The sequence below is a fragment of the Protopterus annectens genome, chromosome 2.part2, assembly GCF_019279795.1.
Source record: "Protopterus annectens isolate FY-2018-M chromosome 2.part2, PAN1.0, whole genome shotgun sequence".
Classification (NCBI taxonomy): Eukaryota; Metazoa; Chordata; order Ceratodontiformes; family Protopteridae; genus Protopterus; species Protopterus annectens.
The window spans coordinates 778,462,486-778,486,271 of NC_056730.1; the positions used below are offsets into that span (position 1 = coordinate 778,462,486).

At 38.6% G+C, this 23,786-nt stretch overlaps 1 protein-coding gene across 1 annotated transcript in view; it reads right to left on the reverse strand.

Annotated features, from left to right (window-relative positions):
* Positions 1-23,786, reverse strand: part of EDIL3 (EGF like repeats and discoidin domains 3) — a 3,472,995-nt gene that overhangs the window by 1,816,828 nt on the left and 1,632,381 nt on the right. Inside the window, exon 5 of the mRNA XM_044064145.1 lies at positions 5,216-5,329. Coding sequence (XP_043920080.1) covers positions 5,216-5,329 — 114 coding nt within the window. The remainder of the gene's footprint in view (positions 1-5,215; positions 5,330-23,786) is intronic.

The window sequence follows — 23,786 nt, forward strand, 5'->3', positions numbered from 1 at the left end:
TCATTGCTAGGGGGTAACCCACTTGGTTAATGGATAGTATTTGCAAAGAAGATAAGGAATGGTGGGGCTCTAAATACAAGTCATTACTGGGGCGGGCTTAAAAAAAGTTGTTAAGGAGGCTACTTCCATTGCATAGGACAAATCTGACCACACAACAGTAATTCAATTTAACTCTTGTACGAGGGACATAAACATCATTGTCAAAAATTGAATTATTTTTAAGGTTAACCCGACCTTGCCTAAGATTTTGGATAGTTTGCCTGTTTTTGTATATAAAACATCTCACAACTTTAAAGAGATATTTGAAACAGCCCAAAATAGAGATTTGGCTTTCAAATCGATGATTAATAAACTTAGTATGTCCAAGTATGAGTGCTGTAATTAATGCCCATATATTCTGCAAGGAGAGTGCTTGGATCTAGACATTGGTGACAACTTTAATGTTTCTTTGCCCAAAGGAAACTGTGTATCAACAGGGGTGGTATACATTGCGAAGTGTACAGGGTGTCCAAGTTTTTACACTGACAAAAATGAAAGATGCCTACACAAATGCAAATATGAACTTCTATACGGCATCAGTAACAAAATCTCTGACAATGCTTTATGTAGACACCTTCTACTTAGTAGGCAATGTTCAACTTTTAGATTTGCTATTTTGGAACAAGTTAGGGTTAATCTGAGAGGTGGGAATTGGGAAACTAAATTAGAATACATTGAGATGGTATGGCAGTTTAGATTAAAAGCAACTGTGATACTAGGTTTACATGAGATAATTTCCATTCTCCCACTTCTTAAAACAAGGTCAAGGGAAAATCTAGTAAGGATGAAATTAATATACAAATGTTTTTTAAAGTTTTTTTCAAGAAATATATATTTTTGAGTATTAATGAATTCTATTTTCTATGGATGTTGTTGAGGTATGTATTGGTTTCAGCTCTATTTTTAACTTTATTTTTTCACATAACTAGTGCTTTTAATAATTAGACGTGATCTGATTGCTAGCTTTATAGCTGCACATGCTTTATAGGTAGTATAGTTCCTCTGCTTTTTGTTCTGATGAAGTTCCTGGGATAGGGATGAAAAAGCTAAACCTCTTTTATTAGAAGATTTTTTTATTACAGACTTCATTTTTCTGGGCTGATTTTTTCCAAGGTTTTGCTACCTTTGTGGTAGGTGCTTGTTATAAGCATTCTTATTGGTTTACATTTCTGAAGCAGCTTGAGGAAAGTGGTAGGCAGTCCCCAAGTTTAATGGCAGGATCTCAGACCCCTTATTTTAGTAACTCTGCAGGAAGTGACAGCGCATCACAAAGTCACACACATTATGACATTACATTCATCCTTGTACAGGAGACACAACCAAGCACCTAAGCACCAATATCTCCAAACCCAGAGGAACACTTTTAGGATGATGGTAGACATTCACAGTTAACAGCTTCCACTTTACAAAGATGCAGGAATTTGTTACAGTTACTCCAGGAAACATGCAAAGCACTGGCAGCCCAACAGGACATGTGACGAGAAATTATTAGGGCTCAGAGTACTGCTGCAGAGAGTCAGGTGAAAATGTTTGGAGTCCTTCAGCTTAGGTGTCAGGATTTCCAGCAGTACTTGGAAAGGGAACAGGGTAGGGATAATGCCATCATCACATTGATGCATAGTATGTTGGTACACCAAGCATCAGAGGCGACCTCCATTCATACACTAGTCAGGACATACCATTGTAAAGTTGGAGGCAGTCTTGCAAGAGGAAGGGAATGGATTACTGCCCGGACACATGGGGTGACATCACAAGATTACAACTGCTTCTCAGGAAAGTACTGGAAGCAGACCAGGTGAACAAGCACAATATATTTCATGCAGACCACATCAGTGTTCATGTACACCTTCCAGAACCTCACACTCAAAGTCAGGATCATGATCATGCAGCACTGTCAAATCAGTGTCAGCAGGACCACCTGCATCAAGTAGGTCACATCATCAGACCACCTCATCTTACACTTCTCATGACATTCCCTCTTCAAAATCACTTGCAACATCACATAGCCTATATTTAGGAGATCTGTATGACTCATTTAAACTTGAGCTACTGTGAATCATGCCTGACAATTCTGTAACTTTATACTTTCACCTTCACAGACACTGCTAAATGTGTAACTTGAAGGGGAATAAAATAACAAAAAAAATATTTTGTTGGGGGAGAGGAACCAGCTTTGCATTTGTATGCATTTTATCCCTGTAAACCTACTACACAAACCATAAGGGAAAGGTGAAAAAAATCAGTCCTAATATGCATTATCATTATTATAGGTGGCAGTTACTACAACATAATATTAGTAAATAAAAATGTTCAGGACAAATAGATGAAATACTTATCCTGCCATGTAAAATTACACTTCAGCCACTTCACCCTCACCACTGCACACATGATGATATCCTTCATGTCTCTAAAGTCACTAATAATTGTAAATGACAACAAAAAATTATCTGCTATGCAGTTTCACAGCAAACAAAATTTCAGAAGAAATGGCATAATATAAAAACAGTATGTTTTCATTCAATTGCAATGCATTAACTCATGAAATATTGAAATGTTGAAGGCATGCAGTATGCCCATACTTAACTACAGCAGAATTTATTCATCAAAACAGAGAAAAATGTGATTATTAATATGATGCTTTACAACATCACTGAACAGGAGTCGGTGAGTACTCAGGCATGATTTTAACTAACAATAATACGAGAAACTCAAAAGAAAAAAAAAATTTATGATGAGAGAGAATGTCAGATAAACAGTGACAACAAATCATGTACCACACAGCATAGCCCACAGATATCCCTGAATGCATTAATTACACTGTGTGTTTTTTCCAAGAAAAAAACACTAACCTGAATGTCATGGTCCAATACTTCTGGACTAGATGCCTCATCTTTACCTGTGCAGCCATATGCCATGCACGAACCTGATGCATGGGGTCCCTTACTAATGATGCCAAATGGTCATTGTTAGATGTAGTGAAACCGGAATTGGAACTGGGAGCTGCAGTGACAGTATGAGTCACGTCACTACCAGACCAGCGCATGATCATGTTGCGCAGAATGCAAGAGACAGTAAATATCCTGCATGCAATAGAAGGGTCACACTGAAGGACACCCCCTGGACTCATGCAGGCACCAGAAACAGCTTTTCAGGAGGCTGAAGACCCTCTCAATGACAATATGAGTTTGGGATAGGGATGTGTCATAGGTCTACTGTTCAGCTTCAGCTGGATTTCTCACTGGTGTCATGATCCATGGCTCCAGTAGATATCCAGCATCACCTGAAAAAAAAACAAAGAGAGAGAAGAAAGGTGAGGGAACGACAAAACAAAAATAAATTGCTTTTCAGCAATACATTTTAACATGAATAACTACTTAAATACAATTTAAAAAGAAAATTATTGTTCCACTCGCTAGCAAAAGATGACCACTGGGCATCCTACCATGTAGGAAGAGGCAGTAAAATAGCTAGTGCACCAGATATGGGAATCATGTACTGCCAGGATGATGAGCAGAGACGTTGGTGATGCACTCCCATGCGTTACATACTATCTGGCAATTGATGGAATGGTAGTACTTCCTATTACAGTAATACTCATCTGATGGACCAAATGGGGCTTTAACTGCAACATGGGTGCACTGAATTCCTTATGGAAATATGCCACTCCATAAAAGGCACACACACTCCTGGCTCTATCCTGAGGTGACACTGAGAAACAGATGAAATGACTCACACTTGCCAAAAGTATATCTAGGAACTGCTGCAGTATTCTCATGGCAGAAGTCTGTAAAATCCCCAAAATGTGTCCAAAGTTTTTCTGTGGAAGGTCCTTGTGGCAAGTATAGTGACGGCTGCACATACATTAGTGTCCACATGGACAGGAAGTCCATGCATTCCTACAGTACACCTATGGGTTTTAACATGCCCGCTAAGACCTTTATAATGTCCCTGTCTACTCTGAAGCCATCAAGGATTTCTTGAGTGTCAATGTTATGATGAGTTATACTTTGTTTATATTTTCACCTTCTTGGCCAATGAGTTCCACTGGGTGCAAGTGGCTTTGTCCCAGCTAACACAAGCAACTCAAACCTGAAAATAGCAAAACTAGCAGCAAGCAACAGCATTATTCCTGACTGCAACTTAAGACAGATTTGGCAAGACGTTCCTTTATATAATATATCTTTGGACAGACCGAACAAGCAGGAAAAATTCACTATGACTCTCAAATGACACAGAAAATACTTCATTAGTATATGCTGAGTTGTATCACTCCTCGATTCTCTATTTTTACAGTTGCATAAGCCTCATTCAAGGTCATCACGTGCTTGTGTAAAGGGCCTCTGTGAACCACAGCTCAGGCACTGCATATAGCCTAAATTCATTTGCGTAAATGGCTAAGTATCGCTGTAAGACTTGTCAAGATCAACTTCAGTATCATGTTTTCTTGTCACTCATGTTGCACTCATTACTTCTGCCCCAGTTTCTGGCTTGAGCTCACTGCCTCAGTGGCACTGCTCTTATTTAGTCAGCCTGTTACATTAACTACAGCAATCTGAAAATGTTCACTATCATCATCAAGCAAACTGCTGGCACATTTTATTCCAGTTCATCACTGCAATTTAATTTTTCTATTTGTCATTTTTGTAATATTTACTAGTAATGTGAAACCTTTACAGAACAGTTTTCACTGTATTTCTTCTCGGAATCAGTACACATGAAGTAAGTTCTACACATGGAAAGAGTGGTGGTGTTTATTGAGTTTTTCCTGTCCTGTCTATTTGTCATTTTTTTAATCTTTATAATTAATGTGAAGACTTCATGGAACAGACCACACTGGTATTCTTCTGTGTATCAGTAAAAAGTAATTACAGATCTGGAAATAGACAGTCGTGGTGTTTTGTAATAACACCCCATACTGCTCAATTCTTGGAAATCAATACAATGCACCCCAGAGTAAACTAATCTATAGAAATGCTGTTTGCAGTCAAGTGCAGTACTGTTTATCCAGAAAGCTTGAGAGCATGTCCTCTAAGTTTGAATGTCAAAGTGAAGGAAACTACTGTACAAATTCAAAAGATCATAGAATTTTATTCAAAAAAATTGAAGCCGAGTTAATAAACAATGATCATTATTAAATTCATTTTTTCTATAAATAAAAATCATGCAATTTACTTACTGTACTGACAATTTCTGCCCATGAATTCCCCTGGACACTCGCATGAATAGTTAGCAACAAGATCTGTGCAAATTCCTCCATTCTTACATGGCTCATCTTCACACTCATTTATATCTAAAACAGATAAAATATGTTATCACACAGATATTGTAAAATGTAGTCACCAAAAGAAGTGTTACTTGAGTGTGCAGAAACATTAATAGTCAACAGTGATTAACATCTTCAAGGAACTTAAGCATTTACGTTTGTGATGCATGTCAGCATTAAAAAAGGGACATTTTTAAATGAACAGCATATAAAGATTGCCAGGGCTTAAGGATCTATCAAAACTACGTTCACATTTATGAAAGCCTGCCAAATGTCATTCCATCTATTTAGAAGGGCCAAAATTGGCCTCCTACTGAGCATAACCTCATAGCTGCTGAGCTGGAAGTAAAGCAGTGAAATGTAATGCACACCACTCTTGCTTTTCATTTTCTTGGGTCTGATGCACAGTAATAACAAAGGACAAAATAAATGAAATAAGACTTCCCTGGCCTTAAGTGACAATCTTACAAACAGGCTTAACACACTAGAGTCTGACTTGCAAAAAATAATGCCTATGTATACATGCATGTGTGTGTGTACATACACACACACGCACACAAATATATGTATCAATCACACACACAAAAAAAAAAAAAAAATATATATATATATATATATATATATATATATATATATATATATATATTACACAAATTGACATATATGTATATTTGTATGTATGTATGTATGTATATATATATATATATATATATATATATATATATATATATATATATATATAAATATATATACACAAAGATAGATATTCACATCTCACACACACAAATATATATATGTGTGTGTCTGTGTGTGTGGGTACAGCATGTATGTGTGCACAGACACAGACAAACACTGACAGACACACACATACACACAAACCTAGCTGTAACCACCCCGAGAACAAAAGGGGATAATCACCCTGTGATAGTTGGAGGAAATCTCTGTATTACAAGAAAAAGATGCCGACTGAAATCCTATGGACTTTAAATGGTGATCCTTTCCTTTGAACTGAGGAACTATTAGTGCAAGCTGAGGAAAGCATAACAGGTCTCTTTTTGTGGTATCTCTCAATCACCCCCAGACTCTAAGGAAGAGAAATATGAAAGTTAGTAAATGCAAGCAACAGGGGTATTGGGATGCAGTGGGGTGAAACACCCCCCCCCCCAACAACAGACATTTTCAAAGGGTATAACTAAGTTTCAAACTGTATATTTGTTTCTGTTTGAATTTTGCCTTTATTCATTTACTTACTTCTTACTTATTTCGATGGATCAGGGCTCACACTAATCAATCCTTGCCCTTCTATTAGGGAGTCACAAATATGAATGCACCCTCCCATCATAATAATTCCACTTCTGTGCTATAGCTGGAAATGAGACAAAACACTTGGATATGTCAGCTCACACACTTGTACAAATACTTCATATTTCACAGTCAATTAAAAAAAAACAGATTCCACATGATTATCATATTATAATAAAAAAATATTCAAATTGGGATTCATATCCTGAAGATAGGATCAAAGTCTCCCACACCCACTTACAGGGACACTGCCTGCTGTACCCCTAACTAAATATAATGAACTTTTAGGAAAGAGGAGCTCATTTGAGTAGTACTTTCTGCAATTTGCTGCAGCTGCTAAAGCAGCTGTCCCAACCAGTGCATACTTGCTACAAACCTGACAGCATGGCGATTATCTAAAATATAATATATGTGGTACTCAGCTAGGATGGGACAACTCACCGTAATAAGCATTTTATATAATTCTATCTCACTTTTCAATTTTTGTACAAATCAAAAAAGAAATTCTACTTTGCAAGTCACAGACCTGTGGGGAGGTGCATCTCTGACACACACACACACACACACACACACACACACACACACACACACACACACACACACACACACACACACACACACACACACAACAGATATGAAAATATGTAAAGGCAATAGATAATTCATGCATTTAAAACTAGCAAGTTTCAGTACATTTTAGAGACTTGTGACAGTAAAAACTTGAAGAGGTTATTTTTACTATAAAAGAATTGATGCTTATGACAGAATGAAAATAACCCTTTTTTTTTCATTGTGGCTGCAGAGACTAGACTTTGTGACTGACAATTTCATCATGTCGTAGCACCACAAAGCAAATATAACACACCAACAACAGACCAGGATGCACTGTATGTGTGTGTGTATGTGTATATAACATATATAGATAGGTCTACATTGTTTGATCGAAATTTCAAAACTATGAAACCATATCAGACCTCCAGTAGTAAAACTACTATAGCAAGAACCCACTTACTGTCCACATTACTATATGCTTCTCCCATCTTAGCTAACCTAAATAAAACAGAACTAAATAATTATCCACTTGCTAAAACAAGATAGCTAAATTCAATGCTGACTCTTCCTATAGATATCACCATTGCTTAGCCCTTCACAAACTCTCCTGGAAGGATTTACCTAACCTACACGCCCTTAACCAACTCACCCTAGCTCATCAGCTTCTCTATTACCGTGAAAAAACTTCAGCCCTTTACAGCCTAATCAAGCATTACACCAACAGCCGTCGACTAAGATCTATCAATAAGGGTCTGATAGAGGTATCCAGAAGCAAATATAACTCAGGTGACTTCCTATATTCCTGTACCATTGCAAAAATGTGGAACTCTCTCCCACTTGAACTTAGGACATAGAAAGATAAACATAGTTTCAAAAATCAGCTAAAATCCTACCTCACCAAATCCTGGATATGTACATGTTCCATCCCAGACTAACTCTTTTATGATCCACCTAGCCTCTATAATGCCTATGTAGCTGTTATAAGGTCTTCCTAGATCTGCAAAACCCAAATAATACCTTATAATACAAGTTACTTGAATTCTTAAGGAATTCTGTAAATGTTATTTCAGCTCAGCCTGCTGCTATGTTTTCCAATGTAGCAACAAAACCCAAAGGATCCACCATGGCAGAGTATAGGTAAAATCTTTAATAACCAGGATAAGCGCTTTATCATTTTATGTTGGCAAAACCAATACAGACCTATTCTCCCCAGCACAGATGGTAAAACCCCACATCATCAAATCCCCCCCCCCCAAGACTCAAGCTACTTTTTCAAGTTACCGTGGAAAAACACTGTTTGAAAGAAATGGGCCTATCTGGGAACACATTAACCTACACCCTGTCTTGAGAGTCCATCTGCATTGGCATTGCTGACCCCACTGCGGAGCTGTTCTGTCATGTCATATGCCTAAAACCTTAGGCTCCACCTTAATAACTTGGCATTTTGCTGTGTGATCCTAAGTAGCTATGTTAAGGTATTGTGGTCTGTAACCACAGTGAATTACCTTCCATACAGATAAGGCTGAAGCTTCTGCAGTGCCCATACTATGGCTAGACATTCTTTTTCTACAGCTGCATAACATTCTTCCCTGGATTGGAGTCTATGACTGAGATATATAACCGGGTGCTCTTCTCCCTCTGAGGAAACCTAGCTGAGTACAGTCCCCACCCCATGGTTTGAAGCATCCACCCGCACAACAAATTATTTGCTGTAATCTGGACTGGCTAGCACAGGGGGGTCCATCCAAAAGCCCCTTTAAGCTTTTGGAATGGTTGCTTGAAGGGTGGGGTCCACACTACCTTATCTGGCCTGGTTTTCCTTGTCAGGTCTGTGAGGGGAGCAACTATTGTACTATAATTGGAAACAAACGTTCTATAGTACCCTGCTATCACCAATAATGCTCTCACCTGCTTTTTGCTAACAGGGGCAGGCCACAGCTGAATGGCTTCCACTTTGGCAGGTTCAGGCCTAATCTTACCACTCCCCACTGTCCCCAGTTAGCAGACCTCTGACATACCCACCTGACACTTACTAATCTTAATGGCCAACCCTGTCCTTTGCAGTCTGGTCAGGACCTCCCTGAGATGCTGAGGCTTCATCATGTTAACACAGTACAATTTGTGCTCCTGCTTCCTGCCGAGCAGGTTTACCATGTAATTAACATCACTCACCTTCTTTACCACTTCAAAGGGTCCCTCCCAAGCTGCCTGCAGCTTATTGCATCTGACAGGAAAAAGCACCATAAAATGCTGTCCTACAGCATACTGTCGAGCTCGAGCACTCCTGTCATACCAGACCTTTTTCTGCTGTTGAGCTGCTGCGACATTTTCTTGGGTCAAGCCCATTAGCTCCCTATGTCTTGTCCTGAAGTTTAGGACATATGCCACAACAGATCCCTTGTGTGATTCACACTCACCCTTCGACTTATCACAAATCAGTTCTAAAGGCCCCCTCACCCTAGGCCCATACAGCAACTCAATGGGTGAAAAAAACTGTGGATTCCTGGGATACCTCTCTGTATGCAAATAGTAGATGGGGAAAATATATGTACCACTCTCTCTAAAACTAGTCTGCAAATGCTCGTAGCATGGTCTTTAGTGTAGAGTTTAACCTCCAACAAGACCATTAGTCTGGGAGTGGTACAGGATGGTCTTTAGGTGCTTCATCCTAAAACTATTCCACAGACAAGTCATTAGGTCTATCATGAAATTGACACCTCTGCAAGTCAATATCTTGGGAAACCTACCCTGCTGAAAATCTCTAACAAAGCATTTTCCAGCTTCTCTGCCTCAATGGAGGATAGAGCCACCACCTCAGGGCATCTAGTAGCATAATCTACTACCACCAAGATATACTTCTGCCCTGTGGAACTTATAGCTATAGCTACCCCTGAAACGTCATCTCAATCACAGGTAAAGGCATCAATGGAGCTTTGATCTTGTCCCTGTCTTGTCTACCTTTTGGCACTGCTCACAGGTCCTGCAGTATCCTGTTACATCCTTTACAATCCCAGGCCAATAAACCTTCTGTATAATACGTCTCTTTGTATGTTTCATGCTCATATGACCTGCAAAAGGAATGTCATGGGGTATGGATACAAGTGCCAGACGGCAGGCTCTGGGCACTACCAACTGCTGTATTACCTCACTTTCTAGCCCTCCCTCAGGGGTCCAGTCTCTATATACAGTAAGCCTTTGTTCCAGTATACAGACTCCCCTTTTCCTTGAAAATCAGATGCCGCCCTAGCTACCTCCCACACACCTTGTAATGTAGGGTCTAAGAGCTGAGCCTATCTCAACTTTATCTTTGTAACTTTTCCCAGGTCTCCTTCCACAGGAAGTCTGGTATCTTCTGACAGTGGTGCCTCACTGTCAGCCTGGGTACTACCACTCACTTCTGTCCTTGCAGTCACCCTGTCCACAGGACCATCAGTACCTACCAGCAGCCGTGGCTCACTTTCATGCTCACTGCTCTAAGGCAGCTCCCTCTGTGAAATAGCCGCATCACCAGCCCCAGCTCCAGGCATTAGGTCTATCTAAATCTCCCCCAGGCTACCAGACCTACATGCCTGCCCCCAAGCTTGACTGCATGTAACTGCATTCACACAAGGTACTGCATTATCAAAATAATTCCCTGTCAAGACATCTTCAGGAATATCCACAAACACACCTACTTGCTTGCTTTCTTTTCCACCCTCTGAGTCAAGGTGAACCCTGGCCAAAGGTATTTGGAATAGGATCCCTCCTAAAGCTCTGAGTGGTGTGGACTGCTCAAGCAAGTACTGCTCCTCTTTAACCACTAAAGGCTTCATAATGATTATATCAGAGGCTGTCTCTCTCTTACCAGTGGCCTGCCTTCCATCCACTAAGACAGGAAACAAACTCCAGTGATAGTTTGCTACCCCTGTTGTCTAAAGACATCTTACTACTGGCACACTGTTATTCCTACTTGCTGGCTCCCTCACCTTTTTTCCCCACCTTGCTTCAGTGCACATTTGTACGCCACATGGCACGTCTGGTTACATTTAAAACATCTAACCCCTAATCCTGGCTGTATACCTGAACTATTGGTTTCCCCTGTTACTGACAGACTCTGTTGGGGTGATTTAGGATGCCCACCATGGGTTCACTTATATCCATGTGCAGCACTGGGTATACCCTTTTTGTGCAGTGATGCCCTATTTGCTAAGCAGTGATCCCCCTTTTCTCCCCCGCTCAGATGCATTGTTACACTCCCAGTCTGCCAACCAGATTCTATTGTCCTCAGGCAAGTATTAAGGGCTTGTTTCTCCACCAAAAGGTCTGCCAGTCTTTCAAAAGTGGTGACCTGACATCCACTCACCCACCTATGAAAATAGGTGTTTAACTCAGCAATATAATCACATACACTTTCAACTGCCTTGCATTTATGCTCACAAAACTTTTTTTTGTAAGCTTTAGGTGTTAACTTATAACAGTTCAATAAAAATTATTTCACTCTATCATAGCTTAAACAATCAGTATCAGACAATTTAGAAATACCAGTTACAGCTTTACCATGGAGTAAGGGGGTCAGAAACTGTACCCAGAGCTCCTCATCAACATTATACTGTTTACATACTCTTTAAAATCTATGAATAAAACTATTAAAGTCATCTCCCTCTGCAAATTGTGAAAGACATTTACTGACCTTTATTGCTTTTGGGGTCTGGTCATCATTTCTCTCTCGTGATGCTTTTTCTCCTTTTCTTCAGTCTCCATATGCTGCAGTCTCCTTTCAGTCTCCAAATGCTGCAGTCTCCTTTAAATCTCCAAATGCTGCAATCTATCTTTGATCTCCCAATGCTGCAGTCTCTCTTTGATCTCCAAACATTTGGCCTCCATTCATGCAGATGCTGCTTCTCCTTTTCTTCAGCTTCCAAATGTTTGGCTTCCAGTTCAAGTCTCTAACTCCAGATGAATTTTAAGTCCCCTGAGGAAAAGGTGAACTGCCCTGTTTCTAAAGACTCCACATCCCCAACACCAGACTGGTTGCCTTCATGGTCAATGGTCTGTGCTGCAGTTGTGATTAAAGCTGAACTTATTTCCTCTTTGTCTGGTTAGCATGCACCAGGCCTTTGGCTTTGCACACCTTGGCCAACTGGTTCATTGTCAGGTTACCATAATCCTCTGCTGACATATTTATCTGCTTTCCCTGACTAAACTAAACTATCAAAAATGAATAAAACTGTTGTGAAAATGAAACTCTGAATGTTTACCTTGTGGCTGTTGAGAGTACACACACCCTTCAGCGACAGCTGCCCACAGGCTACTGAAGTTCAATTAATATATCACCACTCTGCCACTAATGTGTGACAGCCTCTCTACCTTGGGCCAATAATCAAGCAACCTCAATCCTTACCACTGACACTGGTGAGAGATGGTCACTAAGAACAGGATGAATTTACACAGTATTTTCAGATGCAGCTGTCTGCATCAAGTACAATTTCCCCCAAGAGCACAAAGGGAACATACCCCAGACCTAAGACTAGAATCTCTATCTCCAGATCCCAAACAAAACTCACTTTGGAGCATTGGGTCCCAGTTCCAAGTAGGTGGCACACCCAAACCTGGGTATTTGATTTTCTCAGACACACCCACACACATACATACACACACACACACACACACACACTCACTCTCCTGGAAAAGGCTGGTATAGATTTACTAGCTGTACCCCTTCTGCTGCAACTATTAGGTAACCACGCTGCCACCAGTCAACCACTCCCAAGCTTTACAAGGGTATCCAATTATACAGAGTAAAATCAATACTAATATAAATGGTGGACTGTAACCAAAGCAGACAGGCTTTTCAGAGTGGACAAGGCATCACTAAAATAAGCACAAGTACTCTCAAGGTGTTAAAAATATTCTCTAAATGACCAGCCACAAAGGATGATATAAAAATATTTCTACTCTTCCCTTCCAGAATGCTTTGTTTAAACAGATACATTTAATCAGTTATAATAACATTACTGATACATTTTTAACACAAGCATCTGCACAAGTTAGCGTGACAATGAAATGAAACAAAACTATCCACAAAACTCCAGCCAACCATGCTAGCATATATCACACAAGCACTGCCCTATCCCCCCACAGCACAGATGGCAACACCCAACATCATCACATCTAGTATTATTGTGAGAGGCATATTGTCAGAGGTAACAGATGTACAGTGGATATAAAATGTTTACACACCCCTGTTAAAAGGCCAGGTTTTTGTGATATAAAAAACTGACACCACAATAAATCATTTCAAAACTTTCCCCACCTTTAATGTGACCTATAACTTGTATAATTCAATTGAAAAACAAACAAATAGGTTAGGGGAAAATGGTTGCACAAGTGTGCACACCCTTAAACTAATACTTCATTGTGTGTGCACACTCTTAAACTAATACTTTGTTGAGGCACCTTTTGATTTAATTACAGCATTCAGTCTTCTTCGGTAGGAGTCTATCAGCATAGCACATCTTGACGTGGCAATATTTGCCCACTCTTCCTTGCAAAAGCACTCCATATCTGTCAGATTGCGAAGGCATCTCTTGTGCACAGCCCTATTCAGGTCACCCCACAGATTTTCTATTGGATTTAAGTCTGGGCCATTCCAAAACTTTAATTTTCTTCTAGTGAAGCCATTCATTTGTTGATTTGGATCTATGCTTGGGGTCACTGCCGTGTTGAAAGGTGAAATTATTCTTCAACTTCAGCTTTCTAGCAGATGCCTAAAGGTTTTGGGCCAAAAGTGACTGGTATTTGGACCTGTTCATAATTCCCTCCACCTTGACTAAAGCCCCAGTTTCATCTGAAGAAAAGCAACCCCAAAGCATGATACTGCCACCACCATGCTTCACCTTCGGGATGGTGTTCTTTTGGTCATGCGGAGTGTTGTTTTTGTGCCAAACGTACCTTTTGGAATTGTAGCCAGAAAGTTCAACCTTAGTCTCATCAGACCATAACACATTTTACACATTTTCCCACATGCTTTTGGGAGACATGATGTACTGTTTTATAAATTTTAGCTGGGCCTGGATGTTTTTCTGTGTAAGAAAAGGCTTCCATCTTGCAACCTTACCCCATAGTCCAGGCATATGGAGAATACGGGTGATTGTTGTCACATGTAGTACACAACCAGTACTTGCTATAAATTCCTGCAGCTCCTTCAGTGGTGCTGTAGGTCTCTTGGCAGCCTCCCTGACCAGTTTTCATCTTGTCTTTTCATTGGTTTTGGAGGGACATCCAGTTCTTTGCAACGTCACTGTTGTCCCATATTTTCTCCACTTTTTGATGACTGTCTTCACTGTGTTTTATGGTATATCCAATGCTGTGGAAATTTTTTTGTACCATTCTTCTAACTGATACCTTTAAACAATGAGATCCTTTTAAGGTTTTGTGAGCTTTCTGCAAACCATGGCTTTTGCTGTAGCAGGCAACTGAGTAAATGTCAGGAAAATCCTACGAGGACCGCTGAACTTTATTTGGGGTTATCAGAGTCTCTTTAATTAATGGTAGGTATGTACCTAAGAAGACTGAATGTTGTAATTAAATGAAAAGGTCCTTTAACAAAGTATTACTTTAAGGGTGTGTACACAGAACAAAGTGTTAGTTTAAGGGTGTGCACACTTATGCAACCAGTACATTGTACGTTTTTTATATTTTTCCCCTAACAAATTTGTTTGTTTCCCAATTGAATTGTACAGGTTATATGCCACATTAAAGGTGGATAAAGTTTTCAAATGATTTATTGTGGTCTCATTTTTTTATATCACAAAAACTTGGCATTTTAACAGGGGTGCGTAAACTTTTTATATCCACTGTAATACTTATGTACCACAGGATGTGTGTTGAGAACTGCATTCTTCAGTGTATATATTTTCAGACATATCAAGGATATGGCAGATAAGATCAACTATTTTGCAAAAGACAGAAATGCATCAGGAAATATAAGTGCTGAGGGATTCTCTCGTAGAAACATCTGACATTACAACTATAAAAATGGCTTTACATATTTCAGGCATTATGTGTAAGCCAGACAGGTCAGAAAGAATTTGTGTTCTGCAGAACATGCTGTAGCTGTGTGTGCTGCAAGTTTATTAAGGAGACACAGCTCTGCTTTGTTGCAAAGGAATACCATAGAACATCGCATTCTAGGAAAAGCAGTTACAAACATGGACGTCTGCTACCATATTTTGTCCTTGTATTTATTGCAAGTTCAATAATGAATGTAACATTATTTGTGTAAAAGAAAATTACAAGTAAGATCATGAGAAATCCTCAGTATGAGAAGTTTCTTGAGATGTAACAGTCTGAGCCCTCACTATGTGTTAATTGCATGATACTGCTGTTAGTTTAAGAATGAGAATTACAATTGGAAGGAATATTTCAAAAGGTGTCATGTGAACTGGCCAGTGCTTTGCTTAATTTACTTAAGTTAGTGTTTGTTGTCTGTCATGATAGATATGCCTTGGTGTAATCTCAGTAGTTGTCAGTACTATTCTAAACAAAAGTTTCTTGCCACTACATGTTTTTTTTTGTCTCGGTGGATTTAATGATGCAGACAGTATATTAAGAAACACTTAAGTATGAGGTAGTAGTATAAAAAAAAATTGGACAAACTGAACAGGTAGGCAGAAATATATCAAATTAAGTTAAATGAAAATAAATGCAGACACTCTTCATATGGGTCACAAAATAAAACATAGTGATAGTGGGGAGTTATGCTCTTAGAAAACAGGAAGAATCTGGAGTAATTCTCACCCTTTAAACTTGACTATCAAGAGCTACATTAGAAAGCTATAACAACTTTAAAACAAAATGCTGGAAAGGACATGAGGGATGGTGATTGAAGAAGCAGTGAGATAATGGCTTCACCTTAATCGGCACGGGAAGGTCACACAGAGTGCATTTTGTGGATCCAAGAAAAGAGATGTCAATCTATTGAAGACATTCTCATAACAACACTACCATGTGGAGCATTTCTCCCCGGGCCTCTGCTGAAAACAGGATCTGTGGAACCTAGTCGGACTTTCCCAGTCAACAAATGTTAAATAAAAAAAAATAAAAAAATAAAATAATGATATGTGGAATGGAGAGGAAGAGTATGAATCATGAATTACAGTCCTGGGAGAGACTACTTGACAAAAGTAAATGGATGGAATGTTTCTAAGTTACAGCATAAACGTTTACAAATGTTTGATAGGCACTGCTGTGAAATGATGAAATTATTGATATAGGATAATAATAGACAATTTGAGGAATTATCAAGTGACATCCAAGTTACTGATAGAAGTATGCACGCGGACTTGGTGTTCAGTGTCAAGGAAGTGGAATATGTGGCTATTTTCAATTAGTTGAGTCAGCAGTAAAGGTTAATAAGGAGAGAAAGCAGAACAAAACTGACACAGGATAAAACTAAACATGAGCAAGCACAAGTATATCTTCGGCCCAAATATGATGTTAACTATGAACCTATACAAGATAATGAAGTAGCATCTGGGGTTGCTCAAGGAAAAAAAAATACTATTATGCCTAAATCAAATAGTCTTTTGGAGTTTTCACCCTGTGCTAGTCAAAGAGATTACTCAATCAACAGAACCAGCACAAAGGGAAGTGTTAACATCTCAGTATGGTGTGAACAGATTAAACAGACAGACTTACCACATAAATATTCAATGAAATGCATTGAAAGAACAGATACTGATTGACAACAGTGAAATAATTTTCAATGATGATGACTTTAAGATACTTAATTACAGTTCTCTGATTTTTAATAATGCATTTTTCAAATTGTTTACATATGGTTTCACCTTTGTCCCTATGCAAAAGGTTGACTTGTTAGGCACTGCTGGAATTCTGCATATGCATTAGGACGTTAAATCAAGATAATTTTTAAGAAGAATGGATCTAGAAATGAACTGTTTTCCAACAAATTGAGAAGGAAGAGTGTTAATAATCCTCCTTGCATCCTGCTGTTAATTTACATGAAGAATTGTGTGAACAGAATATTAGAAAGTACTTTAATGGCAAGAAAACCTTTTTTTTTTTTAATTTGAGATCTGATGAATATGAATTGTTAAAAACCTTTGGGCTAATAAAAAAAAAACTATAAAAATTATGTAAACAGATGAATAGGTGGTTTTGTTATTATGGACAAGGTTGACTTTGTAAATAGGATGGTCACCATGCTCCAGAATGAATCCACTTATGATCTCGTTGAATTAAATAAATATTGCCAATGGGCACATTAAAATTGTTATAGGTTCATAGGTTCATAGGTTCATAGGTTCATACTAGGCTATCTGCCCGAGGGCATTTACAAGCCTAGCCCATCGTTTTGTGGCTTACGCCACCCCTTTAGTATGGGGAACTATACCCATTATTTTGCTGTGCCTCTGTCGAGCAGTGACACTGAGGTAATCCCTGGGGTATATCTGCGATCTCCCATCCATTGGTCAAGATTTCTCTTGAACAAGGCCAGCGAGGTGCTCTGCCTCACATGTACCGGGATTTTGTTCCACAGCATAGGGAGTCTTTGGGTGATGAATCTATCCCTCCAGCACATCCTATTAATAGCCGTGTCGAGGTTTAAGTCTCCCGCCCTTGTGGCTCTGATGGATCTAGATTTTTTGAGGTGAAGCATATTCATCAAATCTGGGTTTGACATGGCCTTGTATGCTAGGCAAAGGTCACCTCTGAGCAAGCGGTAGGCGACTGAATAGAGCTGGAGTTCTTTCAGTCGGGCAGCATAGGACAGATTTTTGAGACCCTTTATCCTTTTGGTGAGGAACTTTTGTGGCCTCTCCAGCTGCTGCAAGTGTCGGGTCAGATACATTCCGAATGGGGCATTGTACTCAATCATTGGTCTAATGAGTGATGAGTAAAGGGAGACTATGACCTCCCTTGATCTAGATGAGAATCCCTTCATGATAAGGTGGGCAATGTAGAAGGTAATCCTAACTACCTTAGCTACATGGGTGTCGAATGACAGACTACTATCAACCTGGGTCCCCAGGTCCCTGATAACTTCTTCTGTGTTCAGTGGATTGCCACCTATTTGGTAGCTAGGGGTAACCTTGTTTTTCCCGAAGGGTATGACTATGCATTTTTTGGCATTTAACTTTAGGCCGTGGCTCTGGCACCAGTTATCCGTTTCTGTGAGACCCTTCTGAAGGATATCTGTGTCAGAAGTGTTTTCTACTATGGCCCAGTTTGCAGTCATCTGCAAACTTTGTCAGCCATAACCCTCCTGTGTTTGCTTGTACTTGGAAAAGTAGATGCCAAACAAGAGTGGGCCCAGGACTGAGCCCTGTGGGACACCACTTGTGACAGGCTTCGAGTCTGACATGGCGCCAGCAACTCTGACCCTGTGGGTTCTGTCACTCAGCCAGTTTGCAACCCATCTTGTGATGTATGGGTTAACATTTAAGCTGATGAGTTTTTCAATGATACCCGAGTGGGGTATTGTATCGAAGGCCTTAGCCAGATCGAGGTAGGCTGTATGGACTGCCTTTCCCTCATCAATGGCTTTGGTGACTGTTTCGAAAAAGTCAACCAAGTTTAAAAGGCATGATCTGCCTTTGACAAAGCCAAACTGGGTTGGATCCAAAGTCTGCAAATTCCCTATGTCTTTATTTATGAGGTCCATTATGATCCTCTCCATGGCTTTGCAGATAAGGCTTGTCAAGCTAATGGGCCGGTAATTTCCAGGGTCGGTGGAGGCACCGCCTTTGTGAAGTGGGACCACAGTTGCAGTGCGCCACTCCCTGGGTACGTATCCAGAGGTAAGACTTTGTTTAAACAGCTGTACTAGCTGTGGGTTTAATTCCTCATTGAGTTCGTGGAGCACACAGCCGGGGACACCATCAGGTCCCATGGATGCTGTGTTTTTTGCTTTGGAGAGAGCAGTTCTCACTTGGGCGCTGGAGATGTTTGGGGGCTGCAATCGTTTGGTATAGATATCTCTCCTTTTGGGGGGGAGAAGTTTGCACTGAACCTGTCAGCCAGTATGTTGGCAATGTCTGTAGGATCAGTAATCTTCACATCATTTTGAACTAGTTCTGAGCATATCTGGGAGTTTCCTCCTAGGTTTCTAACATAGCTAAAGAAGGCCTTATGATTGTCTTTTGAGTCTTTAGCTATTTTTCTCTCGAAATTTGCTTTGGATGATTTTATGAGAGCTCTTAGTTTTTTACTTATAGTGATCAAGGGTGTCTTACCTTTTAAGGATTTTGCTCTATCTTGTAGTAGCTTTCTCCTTTTGTTGTAGAGTTTGTTTATGGCTGGGGTCCACCAGACTGGACGCTTGCCTTTGGTACAAAGAGTCTTTGTTTTGCTTGGGATTGCCTTATCCATGCAGTCCTGCAGGTGCTGGTAGAAGGCATTTGTAAGTGATTCAGCGGCTTGAGTACTGTTTTCCGCCGGCTCGGGGGCCTTAAAGGAGACCACACTATTCTTTAGAAGTGTGAAGTCGGCTTTTGAGAAGTTCTTTACTGTGGTCTTTTTTATTTCATATATATATATGATTTACTCATGCAAAAACAGATTACCAAAGGTATTTATGAATGTTTAAAGATACCTAATTCAATGAAAGCTATTGTGTTTGGTGTACCTAAAGTACATAAATCAATTAAGGATCCTCTATTGAGACCAATAATTAATGTGGGATGGAGGGTTCTATTACACAACCGATGGCTATATATAGTACATAGGAAATAAAGTGGTTTGGATCACATAACCCACAGTTGAAGGATTTATGGTATTCTGTGTCCAGTTTGAATAATGGGTACATTATTACTGAGACTTTGTTAGTGACCATAGATTCCATGATTTATTTACGTGTATCCTCCATGATCTTGGGTTAGACTGGTTTTGTGAGATGATTATGAAAACTGGTGATTTAACTAACAATGAAATACATTTGTTGATTTCTTTTTTATGGAACTAGTATTGAAGAATAATTATGTTATATTTGAAGAGGAGTTTTACCGTAAAAAAAAATCAGGAGTAGCAATGGGGGGTGCCTACACCTCTATTTATACCAATATTTGTTATGACCTATTGGGAAATGAGTTTTATATTTAACTCTAGTTATTCTAATAGTATAACTTTCGATGGGCAAGCTATTGATGGAATTCTTTGATTATATAAAGATCACTACTAGTTTTCTTAAGTTTACAAATAATTATTCGAGACGGATATTAACTACATCAGTGTGATAATTACTTGTGATAAGGTTAATAAAATGTTCAAATGTAATATTTACAGGAAGCTCACAATTTCTAATAAATGTTTGTACTATAACAGCTGTCCCTCAAAGTACCAGAAACACAGTACAGTTAAGGGCAAATGGTCCATTTAGCAGGGATGATAGATGATACGCTGTTTCATCCCGAGGAAAACAAGTTAATAGAAAAGTTTTCCGTCCAGGGCTACCCCAATAAATTACTTTTAGAACTAAATAGTGAATTTATACATAAAAAACAAATGGCAGTATACATTCCGTTGTTGGGAACTGGGCCCCAAAATGTGCAGTTTAATACTAAGCAGAAGAAAAGCTTTAATAATACTACTACAATATTAACATATTATATGGAAAGCAATGATGGCATGCTCATTATATGTAAAAACTGTGATTTATTTTTGTTCCAGGATGGAAGAGCTGAGCATCTTGGTAATCAACCTACATTTATCTATAAAAAGAATAGAAGTATAAAAGACATGCTGCAGTATGAAAACATGCAAAGGGATACACATAAAAAGACTGGCAGTACAATTAAATGTGGGTATTGTACATAATGCAAATACATATCAGAGGCTGACTGTATCATCAAAAATTTTAATTCAAAACACAGCTGACTATGGAATCATTCAGCATTGTGTCATTCCTGCCCAATAGGTAAAACAGAATGTGGCTTCAGAAAGTGAACATATGAACATTGTTATGATATTAATAGGGAAGTTGTTATCAATGCTTTAAGCAAACATGCAAAAATATGCAGTAGTTTTACTTATTTTATGTTCTGTGTTTTAGAAAGTGTATTAAAAAAAAAAAAAAACTCAGGCTGCAGGTTGATATTACTTCTGGTTTAAATGGACAAATCATGCTTAATTGCACTTTGAAATTGAGAACAGTTAAATTATGATGGTTTATATATAAATCATATGCTTTTATTGTGTCCAACAGGGACAATACTTTTAGATATTTTTATGGTTCTATATTCATATACTGTGTTTTTTTACTATTTGTCAAGTATTAATATGGCTTGAATGGGATTTTTTATCAAAATGTAGTTTAAATGGTCACGTGACAGGAACCATTATAAAATGAGTGACTGTAATGTGAGTTGTTATTCTGAAGAAGTCCCTATTTACTTTGTGAGACAAAAGCGTTCAACACCTTTTGTGGAATTCTGACATTAGATTGACCTTGTGTGGATGTGGCGACTGTTTTTGATTTGATATTTGGTCATCTTTAACCAGTATTTTTTATGATAAGTAAGTGAACTGCATTGGGGAAAACTAACGAACAAGAAGCAGAGGGATGGAAGAAAAGGTGACAGTAAACAGATAATGGGTCAAACTACTTCAATGATCTGAGCAGTTATACCTCATGGAAAGAGTTTCTGACCCACAGGCAGAGCTTCAGAATAGGTTGAAAAATTACCTTAATACTCTGTTGTTAGTTTCATTAGAACCCAGTGTATTAAGTATTTGTTAGATTGGGATGCATAGGATCAGCACCTGTAAAACTATTAAAGAATGGATCTTAGGCATAGTGTGTGAAACTAAGCAGTTTAGAAAGTGCTACTGCTTGGATCTTATTATATTATATTATTTGAATATTTCCTAACAAGAAGGCTTGTTCAAGCTGATTCAACAACTCCAATGTCTGCAAAAATTACAGAACAAAAAAAAAAAAACTTTACTATGTAGCCTCCATGTAGTACTCCTGTGACTTTCTGCTGCAAATTTTGCTCCAAACTGCAGGTCACATTTTTTTATTCTGCTTCACTTCTTAAAATGCATATATATACAATTTTCTCTCATTGCCAATGGTATAATATGCACGTGGTTGATTTTTATATCACTCCTTTTCAAGTCTTGTAGGTTCATACTAGAATAAGAAACTGCAGACTACTGCAAGCCTAGCTAACAACAAAAGGTCAGAATCAATATGTGAGGAAAAAATGTAACCATTGTGCTTTTATTCATATTGGTGGTTGTGAACTGCTTAGTGTTTGTGACTTGTTGGCCTCCAATGATATGGTGCACTAGTGTCTTCTGAAACTACAACTGGCCTTCTATACTACCACAGCCCACCAAAATGTGTAGCACTGTACTATGCCAATGGTCAAACAGCCAATAAAATTGCTAATATTTTATAGCACTACACCTACAAGTGCCCATCTTAATGTTTAACATTAATGGCTCTGTATCATATTGTGTAAAATATTCAGTTTGTTTCATAACTGACAAATAATTATAGAAACTGTAATGAAAGGTGGTACTGTGAGCACAGCTATCTGAAATTTTGTAAATAATTATATGTTATTTGTGAATATCAAACTAATTTATACCAGATGCTTGTGTTACAAATGTATTAGAACTGCATGTCATGTGTATGTAAAACTGCTCTGTACAGAGGTTTGTGTTAAAAAGGTTATTTGTAAAGTGCTTGTGCTTAAAATATATCCACAGTGTGCCCTACTGGAAGAGAACAGAAATGTACATGTACAATTGTTACTGTTTAAATTTATATATTATAACAGTGGAAACTGGAATACAGCAGGTTAACCTCAGTCCAGCAAACTTTAGAAAAATATCTGAAATTAAATTACTTTATAGGCTAGGCCATAAAGAGACTAGCTGACAAGTTTCAGTGCAGCTAGAGACACAAAGTCTGTACTAGGAAGCTTTCTGTATTGTCTTTGGGGTGAACTAATTGCTATTTTGGAAGCATGAAGGTATGCAATTATTTTATGACTTCCAGCACCTACCAAAGATCTGAGCAAAAGACCTTTTGTGCATTTTTACAGGTAGATGCTAACTACTACCAGCCTCAGCAATGGGGGTTTACATGAGAACTAGAAGTCAGATGACCAGAAATTATGTCATCCTGCAAGCTATCCCAGCAATAATATTTTAGATATTATTTTGAGAAGTCTCTTAGTGAGACAGAGCATTCTGCATTCTGTCTTGGACCTAACAACAATAACAAGAAGCACCATTCACCATATCTGCCTTGCTCTATTAGTAAGTGTTTAGGGTATAGTAATTATCTTATATACAGTCAGGAATAAAGTGAAGCTCATTTAGATATTATTTTTCCTTATTTGAGACTGTCCTTAAATGTTGTTTTAAACATTTCCTGTGATTTTGAACTCTGACATCACTGTTAATATATATTTAGTATTGTCTTGTTCTTTTATTATTAAATATATTTAAACCTTTCATTGTGGCTGATCTGTGTAGAGATATTTAAGTTTTGAGAGTACTTGCATATTTGTTTGGTGACACTGTGTGGGCCACTCCTAATAGCCTTGCTCTTGGTCAAACTACCATTTGTATTAGTATTAATATTACACAGTAAAATTGGCCACCTTTTGTTAAG